At 37.4% G+C, this 17,500-nt stretch overlaps 2 protein-coding genes across 9 annotated transcripts; one reads left to right on the plus strand and one right to left on the minus strand.

Annotated features, from left to right (window-relative positions):
- Positions 1-25: 25 nt before the first annotated feature.
- On the minus strand, positions 26-9,539 carry LOC113728764 (uncharacterized). Its single transcript, XM_027253128.2, has 10 exons — positions 9,520-9,539; positions 6,168-6,293; positions 5,575-5,840; positions 5,387-5,473; positions 4,960-5,079; positions 4,801-4,863; positions 4,638-4,700; positions 4,481-4,558; positions 3,054-3,965; positions 26-2,823 (listed from the first exon to the last, which is right to left on the minus strand). The coding sequence occupies exons 1-10, from the start codon at positions 9,537-9,539 to the stop codon at positions 26-28; spliced, it is 4,533 nt and encodes a 1,510-aa protein (XP_027108929.2).
- On the plus strand, positions 7,951-17,301 carry LOC113731922 (uncharacterized). Of its 8 annotated transcripts, none has more exons than XM_072075178.1 (16): positions 7,952-8,151; positions 9,813-10,291; positions 10,422-10,499; positions 11,018-11,261; positions 11,766-12,038; positions 12,961-13,170; positions 13,821-14,081; positions 14,577-14,807; positions 15,084-15,326; positions 15,415-15,659; positions 15,730-15,933; positions 16,059-16,151; positions 16,267-16,374; positions 16,486-16,563; positions 16,651-16,821; positions 17,038-17,301. In XM_072075178.1, exons 2-16 carry the CDS (start codon positions 9,857-9,859, stop codon positions 17,128-17,130), a joined length of 2,967 nt encoding a protein of 988 aa, XP_071931279.1. In that variant the 5' UTR covers positions 7,952-8,151; positions 9,813-9,856; the 3' UTR covers positions 17,131-17,301. The 8 variants fall into 8 exon arrangements, with proteins under 8 accessions (XP_071931281.1, XP_071931279.1, XP_071931280.1 ...); XM_072075175.1 differs by adding an exon at positions 8,708-8,781 and having other exon boundaries at positions 7,953-8,151; positions 16,486-16,821; XM_072075176.1 differs by adding an exon at positions 9,144-9,221 and having other exon boundaries at positions 7,953-8,151; positions 16,486-16,821.
- The last annotated feature ends 199 nt before the right edge of the window (positions 17,302-17,500 follow it).

Consider the following 17,500-nt stretch of genomic DNA (forward strand, 5'->3'; position numbering starts at 1 on the left):
GCTCAGAGCTATCTATACACTTGTCTCAGCTGGTATATTCTTGCAATTGTCCTTCGAACTGTACAATGAGCCTCTGATTAATTTGATCCACAAAGTCATTTTTTGTTGTCAGAATAGCACGATTAATTGCAGAGAAATTGTCCTGGCAAAAAGCATTCAAATCTGGGAACACTGTGCGGATCAATGTGTTCATTGATTCTTCCTCATTGGTATATCTTATCAGCATTGATGCAGGTATCTGGATAGAATTGTTGGAGATAAGTGGCTTTGTTCCATTTTCGATGCGGAGTAGATATTCAGTAAATTCTGCATCATATCTTGCTCTCATATTTTGAGTCAGATGCAACTTATGTAGCTGTGGCCATATGTATGAGTTCACTATACTTGCATCGATAAATTCAGATTTTGATCCTTTTGTTACTACTGGCAAGACTTGACGAAAATCACCTCCAAAAACAATGACCTTTGATCCAAACAAATTGTTGCAGTCCATTATGTCTCTGAGAATTTTGTCAACACTCTCAATCGAAATCTTGTGTGTCATTGGAGCTTCATCCCAGATAATCAGAATTGCAGATTGCGGCAGTTTTGCTAATGAGCTCTGTTTACTAATTCTGCATTGCTTATCTCGTGTTCCACTAATTGGTATCTTGAATCTCGAATGAGCTGTCCTTCCACCTGGAAGAATCGAAGCCGCAACTCCACAGGATGCTGTAGCCAGAGCTATGTGTCCTTTTGACCTGATTTCTGCTAGTAGTGCTCGATAAAGGAATGTTTTTCCTGTTCCACCTGGTCCATCAATGAAAAAGGCTCCTTTTTTTTCAACAAAAACTGCATTTATAATAATATCAAAAACTTTTTTCTGATCAGCATTTAATTGCTCAATTGCTAATAAGTCCTGCTCTGGTACAGAGATTCTTGTTTCAGCTATTATATCACGAGTGTTGTTGTTCAAGCTATCAAAATTCATGATATTTGGAACTAAAGCATACTCATTGATATCTTTTCCCATTGATTGTAGGAACTGATTTATCTGGTACAGTACCTGGAAATGAATTTGATCAACTGATACTTGTGGAGTTCTGCTGATATCTTTAGATAATGGCTCTTCAAATTGTTCCCAAAGATATCTGGGATTTGAAGGAGGAAAATGAACAAGTAGTGTGGCAAATAATCTTCTCAAAGTATATGGCATATGATACATAGCTGCTTCCTCAAGGCATTGTTGTTGCGACTTATCAGACTCAAAGTAACCCCTGAGAATTGCTGCCTCACGAAAAGTACGTACATATGCTCCATTTATTGTTCTTAAGTCATCGAATGAAGTTGGACTTTTGACATTTGTGAGTAGCAATCTAAGAAAGTATCGTTCTCCTTCCATTGGGTTGGCTGTTACTATCCTACCTATAGAGTCTTTCTGCTTTCTTGGTTCCCATTTCCTTCTTCCTGGATACCAAACAAAGTGCTCAGGAAACTGTTTGTAAGTACATTTGAGATTCTGAGTTAGAGAATCAGTAGAATTCATGTAGAAAAATTCTGTCAACATGGTTCTCTTAGCAAATCTATTTGCTACTATATCACGTAGGTCTTGGTCTTCTCTGAAATTCAATGGTTGACAGTTTTGTAAGTGAATAACAGCAGGATGTATTTGAAACAGCAGGAACCTGTATATTCTCCATATACCTTCCACAGCACAGACCCATCTAGCTGATTGATAGTCTTTGATCTCATCGATTGCACAGACATGACCATCAGAATTCAGCTCATTAGAATCCTGTGAATTGAGTACAAAATGAATCTTGTCATGACCTTTGTAGATATACTTATACATGTACTTTACTTCCTTGACTGTAGAGCAGATTTCCATGTTCAGATGGCAGTTGAATTTTGCAAGAAGGTAAGGATTGTATGGAACAACCCATCTGTTATCAAACTCATGTCCACGGACCATCATTTTGTATCCATTGTTTCTTCTTCGATAAGTAGGGTATGTGTTATCTCCATGAAAAGTCTTATCGGCAAATGGTTTTGGATAATTATTCCTGCATTTTTTTTTATGTTCTCCTCGCATACAAACATTGGTTGGATTTCTTTTTCCACAAGGGCCATGAATCATGTGTCTGCGAACCATGTTGAAAAGATGTGGATTTTTGCTTTGATCTGGAATCTCTGCACTAACTATTCTGTCATAAGAATCTGTAGAGTAAAGTTTTGAACATGGCTTCAGAATTATGAGGAAATGAGCATGAGGTAAACCGCGTTTCTGGAACTCTATGACATATGTGTAAGCAGCAACAGATCCAAATATTTCTTTCTTGAATAACTCTTGTTTCAAAACATCAAGCTTTGCGTGAAAGATTCGAGTGAGCAGGTCGGGCCTGTTATGTGCTTCATCTGTTGGAAGCATGAGATTCTTTATTTCTGGCCATGAAGGATTGCAAGTCATTGTAATGAATAAATCTGGTTTGCCAAATTTCTGGACCAAAGCCATAGCATCAACATATCTCCTTTTCATGTCTCGAGGGCCTCCTATGAATGAAGCTGGAAGGACTACTCGTTGCCCTACTTTTAAACCTTGGCATTGACCTGTTATAACACTATCCATTACGCCTTGCAGCTGCTCTCTCCTTATGAATTCTTGTTTGCTTTTATAGTAATCCAATATCTGACTTTCAATTTTGATGTACATATCCACAACATATTGCTGAAGTAATCTACCAGTGTTAAGTATGTTTGGAGAATATTTGTCTCTGATCTGCAATTTATAAGCATAATATTCTCGCATTGACACAAATTCACCATTGTTTTCAGGATCATTGGAAACTGAAAGTTACAAAAATAAGGTATAAGTAACTGGTTTCACCATATGAAGTTGCATACATTGATAAGATATTGGATCATCTGAGATTAATCGAAGATAATGCGAGTAATATGTTCTCAAAACAAGCAGTTCGGGATCAGTAATTATGTAAGCAAGATGTGAGCAATGCACATAAGTAATGTATAAGACATTTGCATATAGATAATGTGTTAGTTATTCATGTTAGGAATACCTTCTTCTTCAGCAGATATCATGTCTTCAGCAGATTTGAAATTGGTGAGGAGAGCAGTAGGTTTGTTTCTCTGAACAGATCTTTTTCTCTTTTTGCCATTTTCTCTGACAAATCTTCTAATTCCAGGATGCCAGCCTGTTTCACCAAGTGCAAATAATAGTGGATATTGCAGAGGATCGTAACAACCATAATAGTACTGGACGAGGTGATCCCTTCCTTCTTTTGTATAAATTTTAATGTGTCTAACATAACTTGTTCCTGAACTCTCTGTTTCTGTCCAAAGAGCTGCAACCTGAGAAGCTGTTGGATGATTGAATACTCGTTGATCATTCTGTGAATGTGATTTCAAGACTATCTGATATGAATCCAGATTTGGAACGTTTCTTAGACTGCGGAGAAAACATGCGTATGGATTAGACTTCATGACTTCCATGATCTTCATTACTATACTCTCTATTAATCTTTCTGAAACTGCCATTCTGTTTTGAAGCTCATGATCTGTATCATGAAAATAGAATTGCAGATATAATCCAGATCCTCCATGTGGAATAAGGTCTTTGATAAAGTGATAGCTTTGTCCTTGAACTTTGAAGGTATAAATGCCATTTGTTCTCTTGCAAAGCGATTTATCATAGTGTACACCAAAGGAAGTGAAGGCAAACATATTATTGTATGTTCTGACATATGTACGAAAGGATAAAGTTTCATCAGAATGACCAGTGAACAATTCTACAAGAATATCTGGCAATTTATTCTCATGGAGAACTACTTGTCCGTCTGAGCAACAGAAATTGGGTGTCTCAGAGTGCATTTTTTTTCCTCCACAGTAGTGACAATCAGCTTTTGCAGGTAATCTATCTGCCTGATGATTAATAAATTCCAGTGCATGAACTCCATCAACAGCCTGATTACCTATAGATTTACCAATTAGTTCAGCTAAACTAAAGGTTGGAACTGAACATAAGGAGGTAAAAGAGGAACAATCAGTGATTTGTAATCTATACCTCTGTTTTTTTTTCTTTTTGTTATTAATAGCTTTCACTTGTTTCGCTGATGAATGGCTTTTGCCTGAATGATTCAAGTATGTATAATTAGAAGCAGAAGCCATAACCTTTATACATGTAGTGGTAGCAATATGATCAAGGTATTTGTATGAATAGAAGTGGTTTGAGGTTACATAATGCATACTGAAGTTTTCTGATCAACATCAGAAGTAATTAAACAGTTTAATATATTTTAATGAGATGGTTATTTGATGGATTTTTTATGCCAAATTAGTTTACAACAATAGTGAGAAATAAGAAACTTGATAGTACACAAGAAATTTGAGAATAAAATGACAACCTCATGAGAATTGTCAACCAGCTCATATGGTAATTTGAGTTTTTCTATATACAAGATAGTAAATTCAGATCAAAGCTAGTAACCTGCAACTCTTCTTGTTTTAGCAGAACAATTATCAGGGACTTGATACAGCTGGTGTATTGGGAGGATAGCTGACAAATCTGTTCAGGGTAAAGTTCATGCAATTGTTAGACACAATCGCATCACGAATTTTTTTAAAAAGCTGAAAGAACATTTGACCTGAAGTTTGTTCAGCTATTTCTGTCAAGAATTTGTAGCAGTTCATGCATATGAATGATTTATCTGAAAAGTAAACAAGAATACTAATATAGCTGATCATGATAATGTTGATGGTTATATATAAGAAGCAATAATCAATGATTAATTTCGAAGCTTAAATGACCTGCATTGTGTACCATGTCAGTAGCTACACATGTATGTTGTGTACCAGAGTTAGAAGCAGATCCTACGTATAAAAATTAGAGATGGAGTATTGTATGAATAGAATACTGTTTATGATTTGAGTAGGAAAGATATATTAAAAACAAAGTACACCATGTACCTTTCTCATAGCTTGAGAAGCAAGAAATCTGTTCCTTTAATTTTCTACCCAACTGAGCAGAAGGTAGTTCATCACTGTTATTTGGAGAGGGAGAAATCCGAATACCAGGTTTTGGAGCACCTATTACAATAGATAGAGTTCAAATTGGTTGCATGAATATTATAAAAAAAATTGAAATTGAGATAGGATAACAAACAATGGACAGTCTAATTCACTACAATATAGCAAGAAACACGAATACATATACAACTAAGTTTAGATGAATTCATTGATTTAAAGTAGATAGAAATGGTACCTGTAAAGTTTTGTGTAAAGTAAGAGCGTGAGAATTCACTACGTGAATCACCTGAAGGTGAGGTAGAAAAATTTGCAACCAATAATTCCATCTTAGAAAAGTTGGTAAAGAAAAATAAATTGTATGACTAACCTTGATTACAACCAATAATTCCATGAACATTCTCATTGAGTTTGGAAGTTTGACAACCAATAGCTTGGATAACTTTATCATTCAAAGCTAGTCATCAACAAAATAAGGGAAATAGACAGGTTATGATAAATATGCTATGCACATACAGATTATGAGAATATAATAAGAGTTTTTGAATCACTATGTACCATGAGAACATTGTTGAGCAGAAAGGCTACGCATAACAGATGCAGAAACTGGTGGTTGAGAGGCTTCTTGAAATTGTTGTGGCAAGGACTTGGAAAGTATTTTCTCCAATTTTTTTCTGTGATAAGCTTCTCTGTTTTTTTTGCGCTGAGCCTGTTTCTCTTCGACAGATAGAGCAGCAAATTTGTCTCTTTTTTTACGATTTCGCTTATCCTTTTTCTCACGAAGTTTATCAGGATCATCCGTTATGGATAGCTTGGAGCAGCTCCTTTAAGGAACAAACAAAGATAGACAGAGGAAAATCTAGGCGCAAGGAACAAACTATTCAGCTAAAAAGGATGAAGACTATCAGTACAGATGGAATGAGCTATCAACTAAATATATTAAAAAACAATAAAAAAACCAACTGAACGAAGCAAAGAGAGTAGAAAACCTCCATGGAGACAGCAAACGAAGCTTATCAAAGTACCTCTGCTACTGCGTATTATAAGAAATTGGACCACCTCAGTACAGATTGGGATAAAAGAAATTTCCAGTTGCATGGAACAGCTGAAGGGCTCATGTGAAGTAAGTTTGGATTAGCATAAGAAAATACCTGATTCGAAGCAAGCTGTATGAAGCAAGTTGTAAGATGCAAGATGCCCTGTAATTTGCATGTAAACTGGTTTTCTGAACGTAGGAAACTGTTTGCATGAAATCTCTGGTGCCTATGTATTCATCGCTGATCAGTAAAAAACAAGAAATATGCAAAACCGAGACAAAGAATCTGGAAATGACAAATATAGCCAACCTTAGGAAGGAACTGGTCCACAAAATAAGCATCAGAATGACTAAAACAGTAAAAAATAGATGGTAGTGGGAGACAAGTGATTTAACCCCTATGACACGTGATTGAACTCTTTGGTCAAAATTGAAGAATAAAGTATATCTCATGTTTATCACATATGCATATAAAAAAAATATATCTAAATGCATATATTATCACTTATCACTTAATAAATATACATGATTATATCTATAATATAAATATACATGATTATATATATGAATATATAAAAAATTTATCTAGTGGTTCTCTTATATCCACCATAATTGTGGATATTTTTTAATGGCTATTACCTTTATCAATTTATCAATTTTTTAAAATAAAAATATACATGGTTATCCTTATATTAGAAACCCAATGAATGGAACTTAAACACAATTGATGGTTTTTTATATTAAAAAGCGGAATACATTTTACTTAAACAATTGATAATATAAACAAAATGTGTTTAATTTGATAATATAAACACATTTGATAATATTAAACACGTTTTAATATTAAACTTGTCAGACAAAGTTCAATTCATGGTTTAAGTTCAATTCTAAACATTGATTATGATTTAAGTGAAATTACTTTAAACTTTATAACACATGATCAAAGCGATTTGAAATTTTTTGGGATTGGTGAAATTTTTTCGACATCCACACAATTGTGGAGTAGAACAGAAAATTTTAGATTGTAAACATTGATTATGTATGGTTTATAATAAATTTTAGATTCTAAAATTTGAAGAGAAAAAGCCTTTTTTCCTTCTCCATCCACACAGCTGTGAAGTACAACAGAAGCTATGAAAGCCAGCTGCACAGCCACCAGTCGGATGTTCAAATCACTGCAAAAGCTGAAGCAGCAGTGGGACCAGTCAATGTACAAACCACCATGCAAAGTACAACACCATGAAGCAGGCGCATTCAGCCCAGCAAGAGTCGGACCAACAACCTACAAACCAGCAACACTCACATCAAGTGCTTGGCTCCAATTTAGCAGGAGCGGTCCCACCATTCAACGTACAAATCAGCAGCCCAAGGTACAACAGCTTAAAGCAAGCGGATGCACTCGAAATCCCACCAACAGTAGAAACACAAAGTGCTTCTTATATATAGTAATAGTATAGATAGATAGATATACACCTCAAGTGTGAAAGTTTGCTCCCGAGCATGATCCAAACTTGCTATGATGGTAGACGACCAGGCCAACAGGCTGGTTCACACAACCCGATCCACCAAATAAAAAAGTAATAATAATAAGAGGAGAAGGAAAATGTTTATGTACACCATCATTATCATCATCGTCATTAACATATTATTATTATTTAGTTTTAGAGAGACCCCAAACAATGAAACAATTATATTACTGCACCACTATATTTAGAAGAAATAATAAAAGAGCAGCATCGGTCAGACGTAAATCCAAAATTGAAATGTGGAAGCCCAAGGCCTACTAAACGCTTTGCAAGTAGGCCCAACGGGCTTCGCCGACGAAGCGTTACGCTTTTCTACAATTATGTAATTAGCCGCGCCAAACTGTTGCGTAGGCGGAGGCAGATGAAAGTAAATGCCGCAAAAACTTTTTGCCACGTAACCCAACCCATGCTCCCCGCCTCACTCTCTGCTCCCCATTTTGGAGGTGGGAGTGGAAGCTGGGAAGCAGTAGTAAAATACTCTTCTACTACTAGTCTACTGCCACTCCTCAAAACCCACCCATTTCCCACCGCTCGGCTCTGTACTCTCTCACTCTATCGAAAGAAGAAAGAAAGGTTCAATCAATCAATTTTCTTCCATTTCTGGCTCCATCCTTTTTTGTGCTAATATTTCTCGATTTCCCGCTCTATTTCATAATTTGGTCGCTAATTTATCTTACTTGATCGTCGCAATTTTTTTTTAAAATTTTTTTTGGTTTCAACATTCATTTCAGTTTTTTTTTTTTAGTAAAGATAGTAGAGGATCAAATTCCTCTTTAATTTAACAGTTCAATTTTGATATTGTTTGCTGGAATTGTGATCTGATGATTGTACACTCTCTGATTTTTCATTCCTGACATTTTTGAGCCCACCAACTCCATTTAGGGCTCTTGCATGTGAGGTTTTTTGGTTTATTTGTTCATTATAGGGGTTTCTAACTTTTAGCTTTTACCAAAAAAAATTCTGAAATCTGTTTCTTTCTTTCTTTTTCTTTTTTCTTTTCAAAATTGTAGCTTTTGATTTGTTAAATTGGTCGTTTGATCATTTTGCATTTTATATTTTTCATGCAAAATGTTTTTGTTTTATTTTTATATTTGTGTTGGAGACTCTCTTTAAGTGAGTCTGCATGCAGATTTTGTCTTTGCGGACTTGCAGCATCTCGGTAGACCCTTGAGTAAGCTCTAAAAGAAACATTAATTGTTCCGGGTAATTCTTAGCTAAACTTAATTTTAATTTAATTTCTTTTTTGTCATGTAATGCTGCTGCCTAATCACGGTTTTTCTGATAATACATTCTAAGGTTCGTGCATGTAGGTTCTTTGTCGGTGACTCTTTTGCATGGCTTCGTAATTTATGGCTTCTAATTATACCATATGATATCTCCTCTTCAAATTTTCCTTTTTTTTAAAAGGAAAAAATAAAAAGAAAAGTTGCTTTTCCTTATCTGCATGATGTTTAGTTTGGTTTTTCAAAAAATGCACTGACGATTGTAATAGAGTCGGATTTCTGTTGATATTTTTGTTTGTTTTCTTGCTGTCTGAGGAAGTCATCTAACGTTCGTGCATGCAGGTCTTTTGGGGTGCTTACTGGTAGTGGGCCAGCTACAATGACACTTGAAATTTATTTGTCTTTCGTTTGTATTCAAACGTATGTGTGTGGTCTTTTTTTTTTTTTTATATATATATTTCAAATCCTTGTTTCTGAGTTCTGGTTGGTCTTGGAAAAGAATTTTGTTCAATAGAGGTGTATTATCTTCGTCTGTTATGCCTATATGTTTGTGGATTTAATTGATAATTATCAAGAGCTATAAGAAAGCACATAACTGTTTGTTGATGATGATTCTGTGAGCTATTTACTTTTCCTTTCAGCTGCAATTGGTGGAATATATTCTCCCATTCTTGATAATTTCGACAAAGTAATCCTTTTTCTCTTGGTTGCAACTTACCTTGCAGCAATATTTTGCATGTGTCCATATGCTTACAGAGGATGGTTTGGTTTGAAGTTCTATATAGTATAGAACTCTTATCAGTCCATGTGCTGGTTCTTACATAATTGTTTGTTCACATCTTACTTGTCACTTTCTCTCTTTTTCTTTAATTTTCAGTTCTCTAGTTTTCTTGCGAGTGGAACATTATACTAAAGAAAATCTAATACTCAGTAGCCAAATTATGGTCTTTTTGACTGCAGTAACAAGTAACTTAGAATCTCAAGTCAACTGGTTATAATTCATTGCTGCAGGAAGCCCGTGCATTTAAGACTTTCAGGTTCAAAAGAAGGGAAAGATGAAGCGCAAGCGTGGATCCGTTAGACGCAAGCCTAAAAAAACACCAGTGCCAGTTGCTAATAATGCATCTGCAAATTCTTCTTTTTTGAATGCTCAAGGTTATTCTGGGGATCATGATGGATGTGATGGATTTGATCCTACCATGGAGGGTGAAACAGCACATGCAAATGCCACTTTAAGTTCTTTCCATCAGGGACTAGATGAACCAGCCTTTCCTGGGGAGACAAATGGTGGCAATTCAATACAGAATGGTAATCTGCTAAAGAGTGTTGCCAGCTTTGCAGCTAAGCTGTCAAGAACTGTTGGTTCATCAATTGCCGAGCCATCTGATAAAGCACTTCCGTTGCAAGGTGAAAAGTCACAAGGAAAGAAACCAAGACTATTCCATCAGGATCCTCAGAACAATGAGCAAGAGCTAAATGCTGCCCTTGTGGTATGTTCTGCATAGAGTTTTCTGTGGTAGCTTCAGCAACAAAATTTGAACGGTTTTTTTGGTGATAGCTTGTAGAAGCTTGAGTTAGTTTTTCATGTTAATTCCCTGGATGGTTTTTATTCACTTGCAGGTGATTAAGAAGATTATGAAAACAGATGCAGCTAAGCCATTTAATGCTCCTGTGGACCCTGCAGCCTTGGGAATTCCAGTATGTAGTTGGCAGTTTTGGTTACAACTGCTTCTCATTCCTTTTTTATTTCCTTTTTTAAAGGATATTTTTCCCCTTCAGCCACTGTTGTGAAGTGTCCTTTTTCCTTTGCTAATCTTATCGTCAGTGGTAGTGAGGTTTGTTAAAGGCCTTCCATATGCCTTTTTCTGGAGATTCTTTGCCCACTCCTGCATTTTTTGGGTCTTGGATCTTCGACTTGTTGATGTATCAAAACATTTTTCATGGGATGGCCAAACTCTTGTGTTTGTTCTGCCATCGTTCTAGTCTTCCTCTTACATACGAACCCTTTCTCTAGTATTTTATTGCAATTTTTAGATTTGTTCGACTCCTGCACATTGTAATGGCCTTGCTATTTATGTTCTTTCTTATGATTTAAATAGGTCTTTTGGAAGAATTTTTACTCTTTTTAGAAACTCTTAACGTTGACTGACTTCTCAAGTCAAGATTTTTTTTTTCAAATATTCTCTTGATATTAATTGGGCTGGGGTTGTACACAGGATTATTTTGATGCTATTGTTTCTCCCATGGACTTTGGTACGATATGCAACAACCTAGAGTTGGGTTTAAAGTACACAGATGCAGCAGATGTCTACAAGGATGTGCAGTTAATTTGGGATAATTGTTCCAAGTACAATAAGAAAGGTGATTATACCCTGGAGCTCATGAAGCGGGCAAAGAGTAACTTTATAAAGCACTGGAATGCAGCTGGTTTATTCAGGCATCCTGAAGAAGCTGATAATGGTACGAGTGTCCCTGGTCTGTTCCTTTCATAGTCATTCTTCTGTTCAGATGTTGCTCAACGTGATTCGCACCATTGAATTCATTGGTTTAGGCAAAAACCGAATGAGCTTTGCTTATCTTTACTTTCAGTAGTTGGTTTAGAAAGTGGGCCCACTTTACCCTTTAATGAGGCTCTGTCATGTCTATATTGTTTACAAGCTCATTTCTATTGGTGGGGATTGGAGATAACATTAGTAGGACCTGTGTGTTTAACTTCAAAGCATACATATGTAGAAAATCATAAACACTTTCAGTTTGATTGCAACTCATTATAAGATTCAATACTTGTAATTTGCAACACATATTCCTCTCCTTCATCAAATTGTAATAGATAGATAAGGACGGGAAAGGAAATAGTGGAGGTTAAGTCTAAGAACTAGCTGTTATTACATGTTCTCTAGTACAATTATAGCCATTCAATTCCTTGTCTTTCTAATTACTGATTCAATTGTCTTGTTTATCAAGTACATTTAGAAGCAGATCCACAGGATATTAATGGCTGTTTCACAAGGCACAACAAAGAAGGGCATATGTTTCCAGCAGGTTCCATGATCAACAACTCCATCCATCATGAAAGACCTGATTTGGTTGGTCTTTACCAGGTGCAGAGACATGAATGTTCACCTTGCTTCAGCCACATGCACTCCCAGCATATATGCTCCCAGTGCCAGTGTGAGTGCCAATCTTCAGAGTTTCAGTCCTTCCAGCGCCATCGTAGCAGACGTCGTCCTACTGCAGGTAACCTCTCTACTACCTGTAAAGGAGATGCTTCTCATTGTTGTATGATTTGCCTAAGTTATTAGACTTCTTAACCATTGCTGACATTGTGGTCCTTGGTTTCTTGATGTGTACTTTTTAAATGGTTCAACAGCTTATGCCAGAAGTAGTAGTCTTCCTTGTCATATTTGGTGTCTTCACTGACATATTTTTTCTGTTTATCATTGAAGAAATAGAAGAGTTTTTTTTTTTTTTTAATTCTAGTGTTGCTAGGGAAGTTTCTGAAACCCTTATTGTCTAGTTGAGCTTTGGACCCAACTTTTTTGTCTAATATGGTAATGAAGCTCTTATCTATCTGGTCAACTCAATTGTCTTCTTGCACATTTGGTTTTCACATCCTGGTGTATCTTGCACTTTTTTCTGCTCTCTTGTGTTTTGCTCTTGACTGCTTGCTTGAGTTAGAGTCATAAAATTGGTATATGGTGTATCATTTATTCATTATCATGTTGAATTTCCCTCCCTCCATCCCAAAAGCAGCAGTAGTCTGGAGAATTACGAAATATTACGTACTTGCTTAATTGGATCTTCTTAGGTTCACAGTTTTTATGTTTAAAATCACTTGTGTCATCTTTATGGCTCTACTGGCTTAATACATCCTGATTGCAGCTGCAAATGTTTTTTAGCTTAGCTAGAGCCATGGACTAGGAGCTTCATCATGTTGAATTTCCTTCTAGTTGCTAGACATACAAGATTTCTTCTATTGACCTCTTCTGTATTTCAATTTTTGACATTTTTCACATTGTGAAAGCTGCTCTAATTCGTCATCTATATGTTGTTATCAAGTCCTGAAATTTAATTGGTGATTAGTTGTTACTTCTGCTGCTGTCAGTAAAAGAAGAGAGCATGCAAACTTTAACAAAGTCTAGTAACGGATGCCATGTAGGTAGGCATATGTGTTCCAGTGGACCAATTAGTGGAGAGCACTACAGCCAGCGGCAGGATGAGATTAGGCCCTTCCAAAAACTCTCGTGTCAATCCTCACCTAGTTGTGGCACTCAAAGCCATTCCTGTGAGAGACCCTACAAGTATCAATCGAACTCTAGCCATCTCCAACCTTCTAGCCTACTGTCTGGCAGAGATACTCAAACTGCAGGTGTGCCTACCATTTACTCTACTCAGAGAAATAAATTCATATGTGAGAATGCAGTTGTCTATTATAGAATTTTCGTAGGTTCTTTCACAATATTAGTTGTGCAAGCATGTTGGGGACGTTTCACATGCTGCTTTTATTTTCATTGGAGCAGTTATAAATAACATGATGTTCCTAATTTTGTCACTCTTCTGAGTGAGCATTAATGGAATCTATTGGGAACCAAAGTTTGCAACTTCAATTCTGAAGAGAACTAAAATAAAGCTGAAGAAAGACTTATGTTTGTTTGAGTTGTTGCATTTTGTGATGCTACTAGGGTTCTATGGAAAAGGAAGGTAAACACAAACAGCTTTGTGCTACAGTAGGGAAAGCAAATAAGAATGAAGTATGAGAAATTGTTGATAGAAGTAATGGAAAGGTGCTTACAAAATAAATTGTCATCTTTAATTTGTGACATGTAAAATTAAACATTTATAAATCTGCAAGTTTTTTGGTATCCTAATGAAATGTGAAACATGAAGTCTTGAAGTGTTGATGAATCATAGTTATGTAGACTTCAAGTCTTTTACAAGATCTCATATGTAATGGCAATGATCCAGTATGCTTAATGGTGCTGTTGCTTAAGTACTGATTTTGAATCGTTTCACATGAAGGCCATGTGCATTTACCAATTCATGGAGTCTCTTTTTCCTCGACATGCAACATATGTGAGCATGCTTGCAGTTCAGTTCCAATGGGTTATAATTCCAACCACCACAAGCACTATCAGATGTGCTCCTGTCCCATTCATGAGCATCAATCTTTGCTGAGGTGTTGTGATCAATATCAGCAACATCAGAATTCTTGTCAGCATTACTCACACTCAAGTCAGATGCGGAATACGGAGCCTGATGTTAGAGATGCTGGAAATGCAGGTATCCACATCTGTTTTCAATAGGATTCATTTCATGTGTGTGATCTGGCCCTCTCTTTTCGTGGGTGCAATCTATATAGCTTTCTCGCTTTGGCCACATTCACATTTCTAGTTGAATTCTTCACTGGATCTTAGTGTCCAAGTACAGGAGTTTGTCATTAATTCTATTTGTTAATCTTGTAATCATCAATTTTGGGCGATCAATCAAATGGAGAAATCAAAGAACCTGTCTTTTCCCTTGATACTGGCTCCACTTGTCTCAAGCAGTGGTAGTGATCATTCTATTAGGGTTCTTTATTCCATAACTTGTGTTACTAATTAAAGCTACTTAAATCTTAGCCATCCTGAAGATTTGGGATACATGCTTGTTGGCTCGTCAACCTTGTTGTATCAGATATTCACAATTTTAAGAAAGTTGAATTCTATAGAAATGCTTATTGCACAAAATTCACATTTATCAATTTGTCGTTTGGTCATTTGCATATGCACTCTGCAGTTGAATCTACTGTCAGACATACCGAAGGCAGACTCAGATATCCAATGGCCCCAGTTACTGATGGTAGCAGCCACCAGCAGCAGTGTCAGATGGGTCCAAGCCAAGTGCCATCATCCCCAACGATGCATAGCAACTCATGTCAGCCTCAGGGAAAGAGGTATCAGTGCCAGTTAGACTTTGGTCATTCAGAAAGACCCCTGCCAGAAGACAGGCCAAATATTGGTGGAGCAGGTATGCTCGTTATCATTTTCGGGGTTTGATGCTTAGCCTATTCCTGTTATCAAACCTTCATACTTTATAGTGATATGATGGTATTTTATGTGGATCCACTTTGAGTGCTGTAGATGTGGAATGCATCTTTGGTCCCATGTATGGAGATCATTCAATTGGTTTATATATGCCCTGTTACTGCATTGGTGTTGTATGTAATCTGTGCAGTGGCTAACGATTCAGTACCTTGTCATTTTCCTTCTATCTAATTAATATATACTGTTTTCTCTGGTGAAGAACATTCAAATATCCCACCACATGCAGAATCTACCATTAGACATGAGACTGACTATTCGGGTAGCCCAGATGATAATGATGATAGCAGCGATGAGCAGGAATTTCAGCTAGGCCCCAATGAGTTACAGTCACCCTTATTGGGCCAGTCAGATGAGCCAAAGGAAGATGGCCCCCAATTTCAACCAAGCTCAAGCCAACCAGAACCTCCCATGCCGCAGAGTGGGGCTAATATGACAAATGCAGGTGAGCTGTTCACTATGCTACAATCAGGAAAAGTTCTCTTTCGATATTTGTGCCATCAGATGTTTCATTTGCTGTTTTTGTCCATTAGACCACGCTGGTTTGGAGAGAAAAACTCGAGGGCGAGGACCCACACGGTGCCTTAAGTTGTTGGCAGAAGGGATGCGGATATCAGTCACCACAAATGAACTGGGGCAACCCGTTGGCCCTGAGGCTTCAAAATTGGTTAGCTTTCTGGGCACTCTTGCAAGGAATGGAAATTTGGCACCTCTTACATACGTTGACTGGAGGGCTGTGCCTGAAGAGAGCAAGGAGAATATGTGGGAGGAAGTTCAGGTAACAGGAACTGTTTCTCTCTTCCTTTGCTCTTTCAAAAACATTAACTGTTCTCAATCATATGATGCAGAAGAAGTTTGAAATTGACCCAAATAGTAAAAGTTGGGTTATTAAATCCCTTGGCAAAAAGTGGAAAGACTGGAAATCCAAGTTGAAGACGGCACATTACATCACTCATGCAACTGATGAGGAGAGGCTAGCTGACCGTGATGAGAGAGTCCTTCCAGAACAATGGGCCTACCTTGTTTCACATTGGAGTTCCGAGGAAGCAGAGGTATCTAGCTAGCATGATTTCATGTGATTTTTATCTTGTGGAAGTCACCGTGGGCTGTTCTTTTTTCCTTCTCATAACTCATCGACTTCACATTGTGGATATCTGAAATTTGTCTCTCATGATAGAAACGGAGTGCTACAAATAGGGCTAATCGTGCACAGCAGAAGTTTGGGCACGTTACAGGAACCAAGAGCTTTGCACGGATACGTGAAGAGCAGGTAAATACGCTCTCTTTGATACTAAATTGCGGAAAGTTTGGCCCATGGTGTTTCATTGGAGTCAATAGGAAATGGTCACAAGAATGATCCTAACGACTGGTGTCTGGAAAAACAGCGTGTTAAGAGATCTGATGGGAAGGCTCCATCTCGGGCAGAGCTATTCATCTTGACTCGCACGCGCAAAGATGGAAAGCCTGTAAATGAAGCATCCTCTGCTGTAATTGTATGGCTGAGCACAAGCAATTTAATAGTTTCTTCAAGTTTTGCCAAGAGTATACAGAAGTATCCCTTTGGATTTGTTTTTAATTGTTCAAGCACTTGATTTTCTTTACAGACCCAGCTTCGTGAAATTGGAAGTCAACGACAGAATGCCTTCCAGAACAACAATGCTGGAGGTGACGTCTTCTCTCAGGTTGTGGGTCGAGATAGACATGGTCGTGTGCGTTGTCTTGGATTGGGTCCATCTCCTTCTGATTTTGTGGGACAAAAACCTACGCAGGCTGAGGCCATGAAAATGGTGACAGAGGCGAATGATGAGGTACGCCAGATGAAAGAGCGGTTGGTGGCCATGGAGCAGACTTGTACGCAGATGGCACAACAGATGGCTACTATGATGTCGATGATGTCATCCATGCAGAAAAACTCGACAGCTGACAATGTGCCTGATGTAGTAAGTTCACAATTCCAGCTCAGTGTTTCAGATTTCTTGTACTCTCATCACAGCAGGAGGTTTAAAGTGGAATGTGTAGGTTCAAACACACCCAAGAGAAGCTGTAGGTTCAGCATTTTAGCTATTTGCTCTAAGCAGCACAAACATGCATATGGCAGAGAATAGAAACTGGATGGCACTTGGGATGTACTAATTTTGATGCTCTTGTCGTGATAGGTTGTTAATGGCTCAGGCAATTCCGAAGGTTCACCAGATCAGCAAGTACAATCCTTGCCATTAAGACGCTCAAGTAGAAAAGGCAAATTTTAGGCGTGCAGCTGCTAAAGGAGCTTTAGTCCCCTCTTCAGGAAATGCAAAATACTATATTATGTCTGTCACACTAATTTAATTAGATCCAATCCAGTCTTTTATTGGGGCTTTAAATTATACATATATACTTAGATGGGCTGAAGTTTCTTAAAGAATTTCTTTTTCAGCAAATTTCTCGGTAGCATTAAGAGTTTGGTGAATTCTCAGCACCCGTTTGGTTCGGACTCCGGAACAGCAGCAGCAATGAGTATAAAATGATCCTCTAGCTTAGCTCCCATGGTTGACATATGCTGGAGGAGGGCCGATGTGTTGGCAGAGTGTGTATGCCATGCCATGAGGCACAACAATAAAGGGGGAGATGGAGCATGGG

The sequence above is a fragment of the Coffea arabica genome, chromosome 2c (genome assembly GCF_036785885.1).
Source record: "Coffea arabica cultivar ET-39 chromosome 2c, Coffea Arabica ET-39 HiFi, whole genome shotgun sequence".
In the NCBI taxonomy this organism is placed as follows: Eukaryota; Viridiplantae; Streptophyta; class Magnoliopsida; order Gentianales; family Rubiaceae; genus Coffea; species Coffea arabica.

Bases quoted from the DNA above. Each gene is read 5' to 3' on its own strand.
- LOC113728764 (XM_027253128.2), bottom strand. From the start codon at position 9,539: ATGCAAAATATTGCTGCAAG. The intron at 5,841-6,167 runs GTATTTTCTTAT...TGTTCCTTAAAG, and splicing joins TACAGCTTGCTTCGAATCAG to GAGCTGCTCCAAGCTATCCA. The intron at 4,559-4,637 runs GTCAAATGTTCT...TACCCTGAACAG, and splicing joins AATAGCTGAACAAACTTCAG to ATTTGTCAGCTATCCTCCCA.
- LOC113731922 (XM_072075175.1), top strand. From the start codon at position 9,857: ATGAAGCGCAAGCGTGGATCCGTTAGACGCAAGCCTAAAAAAACACCA. The intron at 10,292-10,421 runs GTATGTTCTGCA...ATTCACTTGCAG, and splicing joins AGCTAAATGCTGCCCTTGTG to GTGATTAAGAAGATTATGAA. The intron at 16,822-17,037 runs GTAAGTTCACAA...TTGTCGTGATAG, and splicing joins CTGACAATGTGCCTGATGTA to GTTGTTAATGGCTCAGGCAA.